This window comes from Folsomia candida, unplaced genomic scaffold (genome assembly GCF_002217175.1).
Source record: "Folsomia candida strain VU population unplaced genomic scaffold, ASM221717v1 Fcan01_Sc008, whole genome shotgun sequence".
In the NCBI taxonomy this organism is placed as follows: Eukaryota; Metazoa; Arthropoda; class Collembola; order Entomobryomorpha; family Isotomidae; genus Folsomia; species Folsomia candida.
This window is the reverse complement of record NW_019091200.1, coordinates 2,660,925-2,681,051: the sequence shown is the minus strand read 5'-3', so window position 1 is coordinate 2,681,051 and position 20,127 is coordinate 2,660,925. Positions and strand designations below refer to the sequence as shown.

At 34.0% G+C, this 20,127-nt stretch overlaps 2 protein-coding genes across 2 annotated transcripts; one reads left to right on the top strand and one right to left on the bottom strand.

Moving 5' to 3' along the window:
• Nucleotides 1-1,412: 1,412 nt before the first annotated feature.
• LOC110853262 (runt-related transcription factor 3) lies at nt 1,413-7,346 on the bottom strand. Its single transcript, XM_022101515.2, has 6 exons — nt 6,747-7,346; nt 6,515-6,671; nt 6,342-6,455; nt 5,539-5,742; nt 2,787-2,933; nt 1,413-2,409 (listed from the first exon to the last, which is right to left on the bottom strand). Exons 1-6 carry the CDS (start codon nt 6,927-6,929, stop codon nt 1,832-1,834), a joined length of 1,383 nt encoding a protein of 460 aa, XP_021957207.1. The 5' UTR covers nt 6,930-7,346; the 3' UTR covers nt 1,413-1,831.
• Nucleotides 7,347-12,723: 5,377 nt separating this feature from the next.
• Nucleotides 12,724-20,078, top strand: LOC110852903 (methyl farnesoate epoxidase). The gene is made up of 7 exons (XM_022101062.2): nt 12,724-12,967; nt 13,041-13,161; nt 17,394-17,783; nt 17,860-18,110; nt 18,409-18,589; nt 19,353-19,525; nt 19,777-20,078. The coding sequence occupies exons 1-7, from the start codon at nt 12,877-12,879 to the stop codon at nt 20,046-20,048; spliced, it is 1,479 nt and encodes a 492-aa protein (XP_021956754.1). The 5' UTR covers nt 12,724-12,876; the 3' UTR covers nt 20,049-20,078.
• Nucleotides 20,079-20,127: the final 49 nt, after the last annotated feature.

Here is a 20,127-nt window from a genome sequence, read left to right as displayed (position 1 = left end):
ATTGCATTGTACGAACGGACACTTTTTGGGAGGAACGGTCTCGTAAATCATCATTAGGTTTGATACCCCTTCGGCTTCTTTGCTTCCCTTTCATCTTCTTCCCAGGAGCATCAAGGCTTCTTCTACGTACACACATTTATTTACCTGTCTCCCAAACTCACACATAATTCTACTCCAATTTCTACAAATTTCTCAGCCCATTATTTACAAACCTTAGTCTCATAATTCCCATTTGAAAAGTTGAATAGATGAAAACATCAGTTTTTTTGGCTCAATATCTCCTTGAATTAGTCAGGATTGACGATGAGAACAAAATCAGGTAGTTTATCTACATATGTCTCATTCTCCCCCATCAATTAATTCGTGAGGTTGCTTTTACATACGTTTTGTCTAATTATCAGAAAATGAGGATGAATATTTTTTTATTGAGATTTTTTTTATTCGGGGGGTTGGCTCCTACATAATTTCGTGTTTGTCATGTCTCACTGCTGGGTTTGGTTTGGAGCCTGATCGATTTCGATTTCCAGGCTCAGGTAAGAAAATCAAGCCTGTAATAAAATGCAAGGAACCGACAGGTGCAGCAGAAGACGATTCCATGCCACTGATTGATTTGATACAGATTGGGACAAGGAAGGAGGAATGTTGTTTGTGGTTTGGACTCCCACCATCGAAGAAGAAAGTTGATGACACGATGATCAGACAGGTATCGGATCAGGCTGCACTTTTCCGAGACGGACTCCACTTTTTTTATGAGGGTGTTTTTTTGTCAGATCCAATTTCCAAAAATCTATCCTATTTAGCTTGTTGTCCAGTCGATGTAAATTGCCCAAGTATTTTCATTTCATGGCGTCTAGATTTCTAGATTGAGAATGACTCGAATTTGTGCATCATGGAAAATCTAGTGCATTATTTTATTATTTAGTAAACCGTTACAACGTGTGTAACAAAGGGGTGAAACAGTATTTAGTTCGTCAAAACTGGTATATTATTCGTGTCCATAACGTGGAAAATCTGTGATTGCAGTTCCAAATGACCTTTCAACATATCGACTTGAGTCCCAACGTGATGTCATTCTAATTTAAGAAATACGTAATCTTTGACCTAGTGCCGTGACCTAGATCGCTCATTTTCTCATCAGGTCTAAGGTCTGAGCCAAATAAGTTAGATTTCAATGTTCACGAGTTATCGGACCAACGGACGGACGGACATAACGATCTTATAAAAGGGTTTCATCCCTTTACAAAATGAGGTAGACCGTGTTCTCCGTACTTCCTGCATGTAATGTAACGTATAACGTATTTTTATGTCCCTTCTTCCCTTTGTGGTTGAAGTTAGTGGATGAATAATTTAGTTGAGAGATGGGGAAGAGAGAAGACGGGAATCATTGAGCTTGGCAATTAGTGCATGCATCATTTGTTTCTTCATCGTCACTTTATTTCTCGCTAAATGCTCTGATTCATCCAGCTTTCCTGTCGTGCATGGTGGTCCAACAAGACAGTTTTAAATTTCAAAATCTTATATTTAATTTATTTTCGTACCATTTTAACTTAATAATTTGCAGTAGACTACATATTTACAAAATCATAGGAACTTTAAACCGGTTTGCATTATAATGAATGAAAAAAACTGAATTTAATACATCATAGTGAGCAAAAACATATAGGCAAAATTAATGTAATTAACTAATCTTAGCTAAAAAATTATGACGAAAAATTTGCCGTTAAATTTTGAAATTTAAAGTGAAAAACAAAACACCGGTGAATTTGTAGCGCCTAAAATGAACAGAACCTAACCAATTTGTACAATATGACAAAATCTCCTCCCACTTTTTTCAGTAGGGTCGCCAAACCCCGACCGCATCGCCGGATTGACCACTTTGCACCCCTCGCACGTCGCCCGTCATGGCGTCATCTGCCCCGCTCGGATCACTGGACTGCTGTTGCTGCTGCTGCTGCTGGTCGTCGTCCTGCTCTTCCATGGGGTGATGGTGCTGATGGAGCAGGTGAGATCGGTGGTGCTCCAGCAAATTGTTGCTCGTCGTGGGTGTGTACATGGTGATGGTAAGGTCCGACTTCTCCACGACAGGGACAGACGACGCGGACGGGTAAAATGAGACTGCTCCTCCGGCAGAGGGATTGGCTTGGTAGAGGGTCGAGTATGGGGACGAGGTCATCTGCTGGCTCGCCGTGGTTGGGTAGTAGGCTTGGTGGGTGTGGTGGGGATGCGTGTAAAATTGGTGGGTGTGGTGGTGGGATTGACCCATGTAGCCCATTCCGTGGAGGGAGTGGTGATGCTGGAGGGCAGAGGGGCTGGAGGAAGTCATGTGGTGATACGTCGTCCCACCCGAAGATGTGGAAAAGTACTCGGAAGAAGCCATCGCCATGTGGGTGTCGCTGACGGGAATTAGCGCTACGTAAGGAAATATTTATGTGTTGTAGAGGATGGTGGTGAAAGTTGTAAAAATGTACAGGATTTTGAGCTTTTTATACAAGGTTTGGATTTCTGGGGCTGTTACACCCACAAAAAGATGAGAATCTGCGTTGAGAAGATAACAGCGAATCGAAAATGCATGTTTTTTTTTAAGAAATTACCTTTTTATCTTCAAAATATATTGCTTTCGCGATTTTCTTTGCATTTTGACAGTTTATTTCTTTACAAAACCTGTATTTTCGTAAGACTGTTGTATTCTCTGTGAAGATTTTGTGGGTGTAACATCCCCAGAAATCTAACCCTGTGAAGAACTGGGCTCAAAAGCCTCCAGTATTTTCCCCCGTTAGAAATCTTACCCGTGCTGGGATAAGGATCCACCACACCGGCGGATGGGTTGATATCATTGTAAGCGGAGGCAGACTGAGCAAAATTAGTAAATGGGCCGGCTCCCGTGGAGTACGTCGGCCAACTCGTCGTGTCGTAGGTGAGAGCGTTTGGCATTTCTGGAAATGGGGAAAAAGTACGTTGAATTAAAAAAAACAAGGATAAGTAAACAACAATTATTGTAACTGCGCGAACATAATGAAACGTTGACTGGCCACAAAAATGTCAAAATATTTTGACATTTTGACACCAGTACATAATCAATGCAGGGAAAGGTGTGTGTTTAAGGCAAATTTGCTCCAAACAAGTGGACAACGAGGGTTTGAGAATTGTGAAAAATAACTGCATCTGACATTTTGAATTGTTATGCGACCCGAGTTAATAACAATACTGGGTCAGTTTGACATGCGGTCTTTTGCAGTCGACGAGAAGGGTGAAACTTTTACCTGATCCGAAATCTATACGTAGTGAGTGACATGCTAACTACCAACTAAACCAATCAGAAATTGCACCAGGATCTAGAGTGATACCATTGTGACGTGCCTGCATGAAACTAAATTTTGTCCCCTGCTGCTTCACTCACGTCTGGAAATCTCTAAAGTTTCCAGAAGCTAAAGCCGACACGGGATTGTGAAGGAAGGAAGGAAGGAGTAGCCGAGATAATTATACGGTGTGGTCCTGTAATGATTGATAAGTCGGAGGGGGAGAATCTGACCGCAAAACGAGAATAATAAGACAGGGTCAATTGTACGTGTTCCCTTGTTCGTCGTCGTATGTATGTCGTGCGAGGCGAGTTTGACTGTTCATGTTCATGTCATATCAATTACTGGAGAGAAATAGAGACCCAAAATCGGTGAAATAATTATTATTGTGCATTTGGAAGTTTGGGAGTTGTTGAAATTGCATGGGTGCCTTATTTATGTACACTTTACGGAAAATGTAGTTTGCTCGTGAAATGACATTCTGTTTGAAATTGTGTAAATTCAACTGCAAACTTGAGACGATGAACGGTTAAAATTCAGAATAAAAATGCTGTTATCTGGAATTCGGAGAATCGGGTAGAGTACTGACAAAATAAAATCCGGATGTTGTTGAGGTTTCTCTGTATAATTCTAACCTGAATTATGTACAATGCTCCTCTATTAACTCGTTCACATAAGTATTTATTTCACTCATTGGAGTATATTCTGCGTTTAAATTTTTAGCCCAAGTCAGGACTTATGTACCCGTCATGGTTGTTTGTCTGTCTATCTATCGATTACGTTCATAAAACTTCTCCAATAGACGTAAAATTTTTCACGTAGTAGAATATTCAAATTATGAATCAAGTTCTAAAATGCTAAAACTGTTTTTTTAATAAAAAAGTTGTCGTAGTCGTAGTCTGAATTATACCCACCTCAATTATTAACAACAACCTGACTCGAGATAAAGGCTGAGGTTGCACTCTGGGTTTTTAAGGGTAACGTAGAAATATAAAATTGTTCCAAAAATACGAAAGCCATGAATGATCAAGGGCAATGATACGATCCAAAAGTAAGTATCGGTACTGTTTTAAGTATGGTGAATTTCAGCCTGATTGATATTTTTTGTCGCGTCGACGTAGAACAAATTGATGAAAATTACAGGTTCTTATTACTCATCATCAGAGAGGAAGTTAAACTCTCATCGTTCATGCTCAGCCAGCCAATAACACAGATAAACGCAATGCAATATACCCCAACTAAATTCACCTATACCTTTTACATGTACCACCCAGCCCTGTAAAACACATTGTGTTCTCATCCCTATTCCTTCTCTCTCTCGATCACTGGTAAATTATTTTCCCCCAAATTGCCCAATTTAGCCGAGAAATATCAGTACAAAAGTAAGTACTTACTAAAATGCAGGCAACCTAATCAGTGAAAAATCTCCGTCTAAATATTTATCGTCATGTTTTGCAAGTAGTCAAATATCTGTAATCTCCGTCTCCTTCATTTCAATTCAACCCTTCTTGTTGTGCAGTTTATGTATCTTTTTATCAGCAAACACAGTAGCAAATAACAGTGCATATCATCACGATGATGATCATCAGAAGAAACATGTATCACCAATTTTCTCGATAGAAAAAAAAACGGACGCACGTTTTGTTCCCGAACAATATGAGAAGAAGAAGATTTGAGACTAATGTTTCTTTTTCCTTCGGTTCATCTTTAATTTGAGACTTATTTTGTATATAGCATCCCATTTTACATGTAGCTCATCCCTATTACACTCAGTACCTAGCTCTCGGCTTAGGTATAAAATACGTGATAAAATTTTGACTCATTTTCCCACGCAATTTATTCAACACTTGAAGCCTTTCTTTCTTCACGATGTCTGCTCTTCACATCAAAAGGAAGAAGAAGAAGAACATTGTGTGAAGAAATTTGTACAGGTAAACTGACTGAATCGAGATGAAAATGAACCCTGCGATGAAGACGACGACGAAGCTACCGTGAGGTGAGGCTCAAATAATGTGATGAGTTTCTCACTTTAATGAACAAAAAGTAGAGACAGGTTTGGATTATTGGATGGGATTTTTGCCCCTGTACAGTCTCCATGTCGTCACGTGTGTATTTCGGCAGGATGTATGCTTTTATATGAGAAATTGGAGCAAGAAATGTGTCAAAATGCCCCAAAAAACGATTAAAGAAAGGTATTTAGATGATAAGCGATTGTGGAAAAAGGAGCAGTTGGCGAATTTACCATTAGGATTTGAACTAGTGGAAGAAATTGAGGTCGTGGGTGAGAACTTAATGGAGAATCCGGTCGAGTTGTTGTTGTTGGAGGCGGTCGTGGTCGTGGCGTTGGTGGTGCCATACTCGGAGGCAGACTTTCTCCGGTGGAGTTCCAACTCTGGGAAGAAACTGCGCGGTCCCAAGGTCAGGCCACGAAATTGGTGCTGTTGACCTGAATGGATCAAAAGCTACTTTACTCTTACGGTAGGATTTTTGGTATGTGATTTTGTAGGATGACAAATATTTGGGTTCCCATGTTTGGAGAGGAACAGTTATATTTTTGACTTCTCGGCGTGGCAAAAGAATTATGAACGCGTCGCTTTTATGGGTTATTAACACTGAGGAGAGGAGAGAGACAAAAATCTGCAGTTGAAACTAAGCCGTACTTTGTACGGGTTGTAGGATAGACTAAAAATGGAAGTCTCCCAGGGTATGTTCTCAGATTTTGAGCAAGTTAGTGTCAATCGAGGTCAAATAATTAGTATGAAATTTGCAAAGCCACAACCCCCCAATGGGCACGTTTGGCTGAGATATTGCATCTGAAGAGGAGAAAACGCGTCCTAAAATTGACAAATTTTACACTTTCCAAATTTACAGCGCGTTTTCTCCTCTCCGGATGTAAATATCTCGGCCGAACGTGCGAATTTTTGCGAATTTTTGCAAATTTCATAGTAATTTTATTTACAATCGATTGACACTAATTTGCTCAAATTGGGAGAGCATACGCTGGAAGACTTCCATCGTAAGGAGAAGTGACGAATAATAACTTACGAGTTTTAGATCTCGGTTCTCTCGGACCGTCGACCGTCACTTTAATCGCTTTCATGTAACTGGTAACTTGAACTGGTGCCGTTTGAATGGATATCGTCAAAGTGAAGCTTTTCCCTGGAATTGTGTGAATTTTTGTATTGGAGAAAGTAGGAAATTTTGTATGAATTTCTCACCTCTCCCAGATCTCCCTACGAAGCGAAGATCGTTAAATTTCGCCACTTGGTTTTTCATAATTGCGGTCGAATTTCTAATTTCGGCACAAAAATTTTCATCATTTCCAGCCCGGATTGTGACCACCGTACCGTCAATAACTTCACCGAGGGCGATTACCTAAATAAAGATTGGCGAAAGAAGATTTTATGCAAAGTGTTGCAAAATAGCATTTTTTTGCAAAATTATTCGTACTTTAAAAGCGACCGGTAGAGTTTTATTAGATCTCCAGTGAGACGGAAGTAGAGAGCAGAGAAAGTACGGGCTTCCCGTTCTCGTCAATTCGCCCGGGTGTTCCGCCAACGCTAAAGCGAGGGCTTGATCCGTCCACCAGTACTCGTTCTCCGTACCGGACATTTTCCCCAATTTTGGCGTCATAATTACCACTTTTTAACCGATTTTAGACTTACTTGAGACTAAATTACGAACTACGATAAACGCAAACTTTAACTCGCAATCGCACAGACACGTTTCTTCATATCTCGGAGTGAAAAGTGGTCACTTTTTTGATAATGATGATAATTAACAAACCAAACTTTCTTTAAACAAAGTTTTAACGACACAATTAAATAAAATAAATAATCCAATTTGTATTTAGCTTTCACTTTAACTTTCTTTATAATCTCTGCCAACTCGATTTGCCATTAAATACGGATTAGCATGAGGTGGAGGAGGATGTGATCACGGTGGCCGAAAGTGATAGACTGTAGCCAGAAACACAGGGTCGTCGTCGTCGTCCTGTTTAATCCTAATCCTAATCCCACGTAAAACGAGTGGTGCTAATCCAATCCCCTTCTTCCATGCTCAGTATGTAACTAACTAAAATACAACTTTTTATATGTAAGTGTGTACATATTATTCTCAGCCTCTCACTCGATCGACATGATACTTTGTGTACTCTCCTATTGTTGTTTTGTGCTGACTTGTATGTAAAATAATATTCATCTCAAAATCGTCCGAATGTTCAGGTTTCAACGAGAAGACAAAAACTCGGAGTAATTGGGATGATTTTGATGACGGAGATGTATCGATGGCAAAAGATTATGGACTGATTGGTTGCAAATTGCTCAGATCGGTGCGTGTTTCTTTCTTCAGGAAGAAATTGGGATAAAAATCAATCAATAATTTGTTTTAAATTGTGAAACAATTTGAAAAAATTTATTAGACACAATGGTATTTTACGTTGCACTTTACAAAAAAATAAAAACATCAGAATCTTTATTTTAAATCAATAATTCTGTAATGGACGAAATATTTAAGGTCGTCGAAATATGACCAATTAATTTGGATTTTTTTTACTTGTTTGTAACATAAATTGCTTAGATCGGTGCATTTCTTCAGTCAAAAATTGAGATAAAAGCGAATTAATATTTGTTTTAAATTGTCAAACAATTTGAAAAAATAGAAAAAAATAGAATAAAATAGAAGTAAAATTGGAAAAAAATTGAAAAGTTGTGTTTTACAGTACACTCTAAAATCTATTTTAGTTAAATAATTCTATAACCGAAGGAATATTTAACGTCGTCGAAATATGACCATTTAATTTATATTTTTGTGTACACACTTGTTCTTAATTCAAAGACAATCAAAACTTTCAAACTTTAATCTAATAAGTCTGTAATAAAAGGAATATCGAAATATGACCATTTTTCATTGTTTGTAGAAAAACACTTGTCATTCGGAAAAATCAGATTTTTTAAATCAATTCAAATTTTCAGACTATTCAAAATTTCAAATTTTAATTGAAAATTCTACAAAGAAATGAATATTTAGTGGAAAATATGCCCATTCTTCATCTCCTTGCAAAAAAAATAATGTAGGTAGTAGAAGAAGAGGAGAGATTATTACTGTTTCTCGTGGTTAAGTTTCATCTCGAAAAGCATGAAGAAATTTAGTATCTGATTACCTGCAATTTTCACGTTTTAGAATAAAATTATGTGTGAAATTCATGAACTTTGGGTGGCTTTAACTTAAACTATGTATAAAATAAAGGTTGTTTACGTATTATTTTATTTTGCTTGAGCTCATTTCACTGCAGGAGCAGTTTTATGTACATGTTTACTGGGAAATTGGTGGATGGACGTGATGGATTGCCATTTTTTTGTCCTCTCAAACAAACGCAGTCAACGATAATTTGTTGTTCAAAGAAATAATTTAAAAGTAATGTTTCAATTGCGAGAAGAGAGGCAGCTGTGAAAAAAACTGGGCTCACAAATTCATAAAATTTGGCTACGCGCAACCATACATAAAATTGTTTTGTATTGAAATTGTGTGATTGATGATGAGAGAAATTTTTTCTAAAGGGGCAAAACTCGTGGGAATTGGATCACTTAAATTATTACAGATATTTGCTAAACATTAACATGCAGAACGAACTGGGAAGAAAGAATTTCATTGCATATTTTTGTTTCGATAAGTCGTTATCACTTTTACATCCGGTGTGAAGGCGAAAATTTACGGATTTTTTTATTTAGCAACTCGTCTCAATCATGGTATGACAAAGTCTCAATCTGCATATGTATGAAATGGAAAAAGGAAGTGGTTTTTCCATTGCATCATTTTTATCGTAATTATTTTTTATGCTGGATTAATCACATTGAACAAATTAGCAATGATTGCTAATTTGTTTTGTGATAAAGTTAAAATAATGAAAATTATTTAGATGACTGATGAGGAAAATCCTGCAATTTTATTAGTCAACGATTTTCCTTGTGTTCCAATAAATCAGAAGTTATGACAAATTCTGTAATTAATTACTAATAAACAGTGTCGAGTCGACTGTGGAGTGTAATGAGATTAGATTTCTGGAACTAAATATTATGTACTTATAATTTTGTAGACATGCACACATTTACGTAATAAAACGGAAGCCGAGCGAGTATGTTTTAATTTTTTGTACAAATTTCCTTGTTTGCATAAGTAGTTTCTCGTTCCAAATATTTTTAAAAATAATTAGTGACGTAAGATATGCATGCAAATAGGTTGGAAAATTTTGCTGAATGATATATACATGCATGTATTTATTAACAGTTTTCTGGGAATGGTATATTTTTAGGGTTTTTAAAAGGATGATTAATTCCATTTAGCATTTACATACGAAACATACATAATTGTCAAAGCATGCCATTTCAGTGTTGTGTTACAGAAGAGGATATGACGAGGGGAAAGATTTATTGGTTCAGGTGGTTTGGTGACAATGGAGAAAACAGGCTGGGTACATTTGGCAATAATTGATTAATATTGCATACGTGTAATTGTAAATGCATAAAAGAAGACATACGCGTGGAACGATGTGAAGGATATTTCAAGCTATTAAATAAATAAAATCAACTGTGTACACAAGTTGTCTTTTATGGTAGATTTTTTTTAAAACTCTACTCAAGGAAATTATTTCATAGTGTTCAAGTTTTATTAGAAAAAATTGTAAAAATCGATTGGCAAATTTTTTTTGACTAATTGTGCACCAAAATCTTAGCTAAGTTGTAAAAATCGAACTTTCCATATCCAATAAAATTTGCACGTTAATTACAAAACTTGGCTAACTTTCTGCCCCCAAATGTAACCAAATTTGCTACCTGTAGCGATAAAAAGATGTCATGTTACTCATCTCTGTCAGTGAATTGAATGAATGTGGGATTCAGAAAAGCTGGCATGCATGTACATACATACGCTAAACTGATGACTGGTTAGGTTTTGGGGAAAGGATTTCGTCGTCGACATCGACCAATTTTTTCTCACCCGGTTTGTGGTATGGTTATGTTTGGTTTGGTTGGGTTGGGTGTGACCTCTTGGGTCAGTGGTAGGGTCACCCAGTCAAATAAGTGGTCTACCACACACCGCAGTCCCACCAACCACACCTCAGCCACACCACCGACCACGGAGTTTACACTGAAGATTTGTTGCCATTAATCCCGTGAGCCAGGCAGGAGCAGGTACATAAAAGTCATGCATTCATTGACGCAACCAAAACCAATCTCATCTTTCTCATCGTAATAAAATTTACTCTCCTTATGATAAACATTCCCCACTCCTGCTCATTCATGGAGATTAACAAAATCATACCGCAAACTTAAAAAGTTTCATGGAGGAATAAATCAACGTCTCATTTTTGCGAGTGGAATAAGGGTGCATTTTTCGTAGTTGGGATAAATTGTGGGATTTAATGGAATAAATTAATTAACGCCTCATTTTTACCAGTGGGATTTTTCGCATAGATAAACACGATAAATTATGGGATTTTGTGTTAATTCTTAGTAAGTGATTTTCTTATTGATTGGGAGAAAGTTTGAATTTTGCTAATTTTAATAAATCGTTAAAAAAGATTGCAGTGCGATCACAGACTTGAATGATATGATTCAGAAAATGGTATTCACACCTACAAAATTTTTATTATTAAATTAAATTTGAATAATGTTTTATTGACTCCGAAGTAATACAATTCGAGTTAATTTGTGAAAATTCTGGCTAGTCATACAATTTTTAAGAATTTAAGATTACACAAATTTGCTTCAAAATACGATGCATGGAATGATATGTATGAATTATTAATTCCATTAAAATTGAAGGGATTAGGATTTTAGATTTTTTTCCAATTTTTTAAATTTTTTTCCAATTTTTTAAATTTTTGCAAAAATCTGTTTGACGTATACGTAATATCTAAAAAAAATATTTATTAACTGCGTTAAAATTAATAGAATTAAAATTTTAATGACTCCGAAGTCATACAATTTTCAGTTAATGTGCAAAATTTTGTCTAATTTAAAAAAATTATTGAGAGTTTAAATTTGCAAGAAATTTTCACCAAAATATTTTGCATAATGTACTTACAGATAAAAAAAATCTGCTTTACAAAAATGACTGTTGCTCGGGTGGGATATGATATTATTTGGCTTTTTCTCTATTGAATGAAATGAATCTTTAACAGAAAAGTTTACACGTCGAATTTCCCATAAAAATTGGTGATAAAAAGGCAGATGAGAAAGTGGAAGAGAGAAATTGCGTGGCGTAACAGTGTGGCTTTTGTTGTTTGTCGACAAATAAGCTGCACCACCACAGAACAATCCATCCAAAACAGTACAACAATCAAGGCTCAGAGAAGCGTGACGTGAAAAAGGATGACAAATGGTCCAAGAGCCATTCTTGATATACACGCTCCATGCTTCATTAAAAACCGCTTTGGCTCCGTAAAAATCGGTTAAAGATGGTTGAACTGGCGATGGATGAGATAGTTACGTGAAGAAGAAGAAGCAATCTTCCGCAGGAGAAAAGTGATGAGGGACGAACAAGATAAATAAATAAATAAATATGGAAGGCAGACTATTTTTGCAGCTCGATTAAAACGCAACCCAATCCATAAGAAATTGGACACGAGACAATGGTAACGTAGGACTCGATGACTCATCCTCAAAATCAGCATATTTTTAATCATTTCTTTGCTCTGGGAGCAAATCTTAAAATTCTGGATGATAAATTTATAGAGCAAGTGGTAGCAAATTTTGTAAAAAATATACATTCCAGATTTTGACAGTTTTAGAAGGAAATTTCAATTTTAAGAAGCCTTCAATTTGAATTTATCAAAACTGGATTTAAAAACTCGCTGGGATTCTATTAATCAATTTACAGACTACAAATTCGTCGTCCAGAATTTTAAAATAAATTCTCGGATCAGACAAATGATTAAAAATATGTTGATTTTGACGGTTTTGGTGACGAGTCCTACGTACGTTAACAGGTCTTTCAATCTTGATGATGAAGTATTTGGAGCAACTATTTTGCAAAGATAAGATTGATTTCGGCGTTATTCCTACATACGTATTTCTGTATATGTACATATTCTGTGATATTTCATACTCACGTCACACATACATACCGAGTATGGATTTTTACTACTTACATAATTCTCTGATCTCCTCTCATAGGGACAAAAAATACTACAAATAGTGCACACGCTACACAGGTTTGATCTCATGATGCATAGCAAAACATCCAACTCTCGTGATACGAAATGATGACCTTGTTGTCTTCACTGTTGTGTTTGTTTGTTGTACACTTTAGAAGAATGACGGAGTCAATATTAAGCTAGATAAATACGAACTGATAGCCGCACAAAATAAATTCATATAACGCAAACGGCAACATACTGATGACTGATAAGCAGTGAAATAAACAAGTTATGTACATATGTATGCGTCATGTGTCATGTGTATGTAATTTATATATAACTAACGTCCTCCAAACTGTGTAGCACTTGACTCTGATTATTAGAAGTTAGTTCTCTTCTGCATTGCATCGAGTCTGAAAAGAAAAAAATAAGTCGGATAGAAAAATGTGGATTGAAATCTTATTATTCGTCGCACTTTTGGTGTACACCTTTTGGAACGTGTTATTTGGGGTTCGACCGAAAAATTATCCGCCAGGTAGACACATAAATAAATTTCTTGAGGTAAAGTGTCGAGATTTATGTATGTGCATGATTTTTGTGTTGATCAGGTCCTTTAAGACTTCCAATCGTGGGGAGTTTGCCATTTTTGGGGACGAACCCACTAAATACACTCACAAAATGGAAAGAAACTTATGGAAATGTAATTGGGTTGAGATTTGGAGACTTTAAGTGAGTCACGACATGATTATTTTATGGAGGGTTTCGCTGTGGTTTTAAAATCTTATATTAATTTTGAGCGTTTTTGGATATTACATAATGTAATATGTATATGCATAGATTGTAAAGATTGTAAAATTCCAGTGAAGCCAACCTTATTAGGACCCTTACGAATCTGAATGTAACCTAAAATTTTACGCTCAAATAACACTATAAATGCTACTCTAACCAAAACCCCAACCACTAAAAATAAATAAGAAAAAATTATTATAAATAAATTTAAAAACACTACTAAGTAAAATTTAATTTTATATAAAGATTCTAAATCAATTGCACTAATCTGCCAACTTAGTAAATAAATAATTTAATGCTTAATCCTTTCGTACTAAAACACTAAAATTAAACTAAAAGATAGAAACCAACCTGGCTCACACCGGTTTGAACTCAAATCATGTAAAAATTTAATGGTCGAACAGACCATCTAATAAAAATGCTGCCCCTCAAAGAATTTTTAATTCAACATCGAGGTCGCAATCTAAAGTGTCGATAAGAACTCTCAACTTTAATAACGCTGTTATCCCTAAGGTAACTTCTATTAAATTTTATACTAAAAGTTAATTAATTAAATAAAATTTATTAATAAGAAGTTAATTTTATTCTTTTATTGCCCCAATAAAATATACAACCTGGTTATTAACTAATAAAAATTTTAATACTTAACAGAATACATATATAAAGCTCTATAGGGTCTTATCGTCTAATTAGTCATTTAAGCATTTTCACTTAAAATTTTATTTCAATATATTTAAATAAATAAAACAAAGCCACGTTCAACCATTCATACAATCCTCTAATTAAAAGGCTAGTGATTATGCTACCTTTGCACGGTCATAATACCGCGGCCCTTAAATTTTCAGTGGGCAGGTTATACTTTTTATTTTATAAAAAAGAAATGTTTTTGTTAAACAATCGTGACTTAATTTGTCGAATTAATTTATTTTTATTTATTATATTTTTAATTTATTTAAAAAAAATTCTACTAATTGAATAATTATTAATAAATTTTATTAATTTAAACCGACAAATAAAATATAACTAAACTTTTTTTAAAAATCCCATTAAATTAGTTATTAAATTAAACTTATTATATTAAAGCTGTTCTTAAGCGAAAATTTAACTAAATAATATATAAAGATATAGATAACTAAATTAAGAGATAGCCCCCTTAAATTTAACAATCAATTAATTAAAATATATTTTTAAAACTCAATCAATAATACTATGATAGCAAGGATAAACCTTTTTAATTTAACTAGATATAAAATAAATCGAATAAAATCTCAATTCTATAAATAATTTTTAATGTTAATTCAACAACAAATACAAAATAATTTATTACTCTTTATTTTTCGAGAAAATTTTATAAAAAATTAATTAAACTCACACTAATACAAAAGGTACCTTTTGAGTACTTTTAAAATTTTTTATATTTAATGTTATTTCAACTTCCCCCTACGGACTTTATAAAATTAAATTTTCTTTACCATACTAAAAAATTAATTAAATTAAAAAGTTATAATTTTAAAAATCATAATATTAGAGTCAATTCTAAATAAGCTCAGTGTAAATGAAATGCTTTACTTAAGCTATATTACATTAATCAAGATCCTCCTTCCGGAAAATCTACTTTGTTACGACTTATCTAATTTTATAACTAGAGCGACGGGCGATATGTACATATTTTAGAGCTAAATTCAATTTTATTAACATAAAATTACTCTTAAATCCAATTTATCTATAATTACCAAATATAAAACCATTATTTAAATAAATGTAACCCATTGAACCATTAAAATTCTACACCTTGATTTGACTTAAATCGTATAAAAATTTTAGAAAAAACTTACAAATTAATTCTTAAGACAACGGTATATAAGAAAATTTAATGTTAATTATAGTGTAGTATCTTTTAACTAACAGGTTCCTCTAATAAGAATAAAATACCGCCAAATTCTTTAGGTTTTAAAAATTACTACCTTAGATATTTTATAAAATAAATAACTGGGTATCTAATCCAGGTCTTTTAATTAAAGTTTTAATTAAAATATAGGTTTACATAAAATAAAACTCAATTTCACCTAATTTTTTACTGTAAATAACTTTTATATTAAATTTTCTAAGAAGATTTATTAAACCGTAAGGTATAGCCGCGAATGCTGGCACAAAATTTATTCAGAATTTACATAAATTTTTATGCCTAAATTAGTTTCATAATATAAAATACTGCCCTATTACATGTATAAAATTTATAAAATAAATCATTAAGCTAAAATCAAACTTTTCTGCCCAAAGTATAAACCCCCATATTTTTTTAACTATTTTTTTAAGCATAATAGTTAAAAAAATATTATATTAAATATTTTTATATATATATGTAGATTTATATATATAATAAATTTAAACATATTATTATAGCCTTAATTGATTGGTTATTTTAGATTGATCTTTGATTATTTATTCGTTAATTTTTATTATTAATTTTAAGTATATTGATGGTTACGTTATTTTTTTTTTTTATACATATAAAATATGTATATATATATAGATATTTTTATTTAATAATAAATATATATATTTATGCATATGTATATACTAATATATCATATAAATAAATATATATAAATATATATATATATATATATAATTAACCATACATATGCATATAATTAATATATATATATATATATATATATATATATATATTGCTACACATAACCTCATTAACGCAAAAAAAACATTAGAACATCTTATAATGTACTAAGAAAAAATTAATAATGTGCCTGAAAAAAGGGCTATTTTGATAGAATAGATCATGTATTTGTACCTTTATTTATAAATAATAGAATTGCACTATTTCTGTTAAATTCAAAATTTAATGTTCATTTAAACTAATTTATAAATTTTACGAGCCTAGCCAACCACACACAATTAATATAAAGGTAAGCTAAATAAGCTAAAGGGTTCATACCCCTTCTATAAGAGTCAAATCTCTTCCTTTTTAATGTTCTTTAAAAATTATCAATTAACATTTATAACCACTACATTTTTAGGCACTTTAATGGCAGTATCGTCCAACTCATGAATTCTTTGTTGAATCGGCCTAGAAATTAACCTAATAAGATTTATCCCTTTAATTTTAAGAGACCTTAATTTTAAATCTACAGAGACAGCAATCAAATATTTTTTAACCCAGGCGGTCGCTTCTGTCATTTTAATTACAGCTGCATCCTTTACAGCCCTTCAAATAAAAAATTATTACTTAGAAAGAATAAACTTTTTTTTATTTTTAGCCCTGTCTATCAAAGCAGGCCTAGCCCCCTTCCACATCTGATTTCCTCAAGTTACTGAATTCATCTCTTGATTTAAATGTTTTATCATCTTCACCTGACAAAAAATTGCCCCATTCATATTAATTATTAATTTTAATATCAGTGTGTTTACTTATTTTATTATTATTATATCAGCAACTGCTGGCGCAGTTGGAGGACTAAACCAAATAAGTAGAAAAATTCTATTAACCTATTCTTCGATTTCACACTCAGCGTGAATACTCATACTAGCCTCTTTGTCTTTAAAATTTTGAACTTTTTATTTTTTAATTTATTTTTTTGTTTTATCACCAATCATTTTCGTTATAAATTTTTTAAATTTTAAAAAAATTAAAGAAATTAATTCCTCTAAGATTAATCTTAAAACGAAATTAATACTAAGAACTCTAATTATATCACTTGGGGGGCTCCCCCCGTTCTTAGGGTTTTTAAGAAAATTAATCGCCTTAACAGTAGCTGTAAAAACTTTCCCCATAGTAATTATAATTACATTGGTTGCGTCTTCTTTAGTTTCACTTTATTTTTACACTAAAATATTTTTTAATTCTTTAACAGCTAGCCTCCCTGAAAAAAAAATCTCATCGAGTAACAAAAAAATTAATAAATTCATCATTTTCTCCCTAACCGGAAATTTAATTTTATCTACGCATAGATTGGCCAAAAATCGAACTTGTAACATTTTGTCCCATTTTCCAATGTTGAATGCTTTTGCACATTTTGGGCGTACAGAATTTTTTTGACTGTTTTAGACGCTTTTGAATGGTAGCCGGTCCAAAAGTAGTTTTGGACGCCCAAATTGTTCAAAACGAAACACTAATTTTATTGGGAAACTGCTTATAAATTGAATTTTATCAGTGTGGTCGTGCTGAGCGGATATGAAACGATAAAGGAAGCGTATGATAAGCCCGAATTCAGCGGTCGTCCCTCCCTCGGCCCCATTCTGCTTATCGCTGGGAAGGAAAAAAGAGGTCTCGTGGCGTCCGAAGGGCCCCACTGGTCGGAACAGAGACGTTTTGCACTTCGGAACTTGAGAGATTTCGGTTTCGGTAAAAAATCGATGGAAATTGGAATTCAAGAAGATGTGACAGATTTGATAAGCAAGCTTAAAAGGCAAAACGGGAGTCCTATCACGACGGAGAGAATGCTCAGTTTGGTTGTCCTCAGCTCCCTGTGGAGTATCGTGGCTGGGGAAAAGATGTCCATCGATGACCCCAAAGCCACCGAACTGCTCAACACTTTTAACGCGTAATAAATAATGAAACGCCACAAATAATTAGATTATGTAAATTAGGACTAAATTGATGTATATATTTTGAAAAAGTGTAATCTCAACAACTTCCATTGCCGGTCCGACCTTTTTCATGCCGTGGATTGCAAAACTAGCCCCGAAAATGACTGGTTGGTCAAGTTTCGAATCTGCAATTATTTTGATAAAAGGTTTCATGAGGGGAAAAATCCAAGAGCATAAGGATTCTCACGTGGAAAACAATCCGAGAGATTACATGGACGTTTATTTGGATGAGATGAAGTCGACGAAAGACTCGACGTCATCATTTTATGGGAAAGCTGGAGGTTTGTGATTTTAATTTATAATTATTAATTAAGCTGGTTTATATTATCGCTTTGTCCCTCCGTCTGCGAGGAGGATATTCTCAGAACGCCTCAATATAATCAAACGCCGTTTTCTTCATTGTGCTTTTAATTCTTGACCCTGGTTCGAGCTTGAAAATGGGGGTTTGACCCTGTCAAGGTGACGCTGGCGCCAGGTCAAACGCCAAATTGTACCCTAATTTTCATATGTGGTGTCATTTTATGTTGATTAAATAGTTGATTAAATAGTTAACTTTTTAATTTATTTATGACTACGTAGAGGAGCACATGTTGGTTGGAATGATAAACTTATTCGGAGCGGGTGCCGAGACTACGTCGAACACTTTGAATTGGTCGTTTTATTTCCTTGCGGAGAACCAGCAAGTGCAGAAAAGGATGCAGGAAGAGCTGGACGCCGTCGTGGGAAGAAATCGGCTTCCGTCGTTGGAAGACAAAAATAAGTAAGGGAGGCAATGATCATACATACAACATATTTACGAAAAAAGAGAAACAATTAGAAATTTCGGGACTTTGTCGTCAAAAACTTGTAAATTTTTGTAGTTTGTTTTCTAACAAAAGTTTCCGTTTAAAAAATCGTCTAAATATTGATTGACGAAATTGTTTTCTAATTAAAACAAAATGAGCATTTTTGGCGGCAGAAAATTCATTTCCTTTTACGTTATGACTCTGAACAAAATTTTTCAATATTTATAATATTCAAGTACTTTCCAAAATATAGAATAAATTAGGAAGGAGAAGGGCTCACTTTTGTAGTACATCGAGGGTCAAGATTAGGCCATTTTGTCTGAGCATCATACTTCCTAAATATACAAATTTTGCACGTTCTTTTGGCCATTTTGTAAAAAAATACATTTTAGGAAATATTAAAGTTTTGTTAAAAAAATAAACTGCATTTTTTCTGAATTTTCTAAATGATCAAGAAAAATCTAAGGTGGTCAAAATGCTCAAGAAATTTTTGCAGCCTACTTTTACACAAAACGTTATCCGTCTAAATATTGGCGAAATTTATACAGTTTTTTTTACAAAACCAAAATTATTTGTAAAATATTTAGGAAAACTCTGAAATTTTGGAAATGTTTAAAAATTTTGTCAAGCGTCATCAAAACAAGAAAAAGCTTCAAATACCTTAAATAGATATCTGCCCTAAAAATTTAATTATTATGGAAATGGCGTTGAGCAAAACAAAATTATAATTTTATTTAGAATGGTATACACGGAGGCTGTAATGCAAGAAATATTTCGAAAATCGTCCATAATTCCGTTTGGTGTGTTTCACAATTTGATGGAAACGGTGACCTTTCAAGGATACGAGATTCCCAAAAATACCGCTGTAATGAGCAACATTTATGAAGTTCATCACGATCCGAAAACCTGGGGTTAGGAAGCATTTGAGTTATTAAAATTCTAAGACTCCATTTAACGTAAACGCAGGACTCGATGACTCATGTCGAAAATCGTCAAAATATTAATCATTTCTCGCCTCTGGGAATTTGTCGTCCAGAATTTTAAAATAAATACATTCCCACAGCGGAGAAATGATTAAAAATAGGCTGATTTTGGCGTTGAGTCGTCGAGTCCTTCGACGTTTTCCGAGTTAAATAACAACAAATTAATAATTAATTTGCAGGAGATCCTGAAGTCTTCCGACCAGAACGATTTCTCAGCTCGGATCACAAAAGTGTGATCAAAGCTGGCCCAGTGATTCCGTTTTTGATTGGAAAACGGTCTTGTTTAGGCGAAACGCTAGCCCGAGTAACTTTTTACCTCGTTCTGACCGGAGTTGTACAACGTTTCCGGATATCTTTCGACCCCAATACGAAAATTGAAGATAAGGGGATTCCATCCTTGATTAGGTTCCCTCCGAAAAATAAGCTGATCTTTGAAAACCGTTATGATTAGGGTAATTAATTACAGAATTAATTACATTTACCTCAGTAAATTTTAGGGGCATGTCCCGACTAAAAAATTCGTCAGGGAT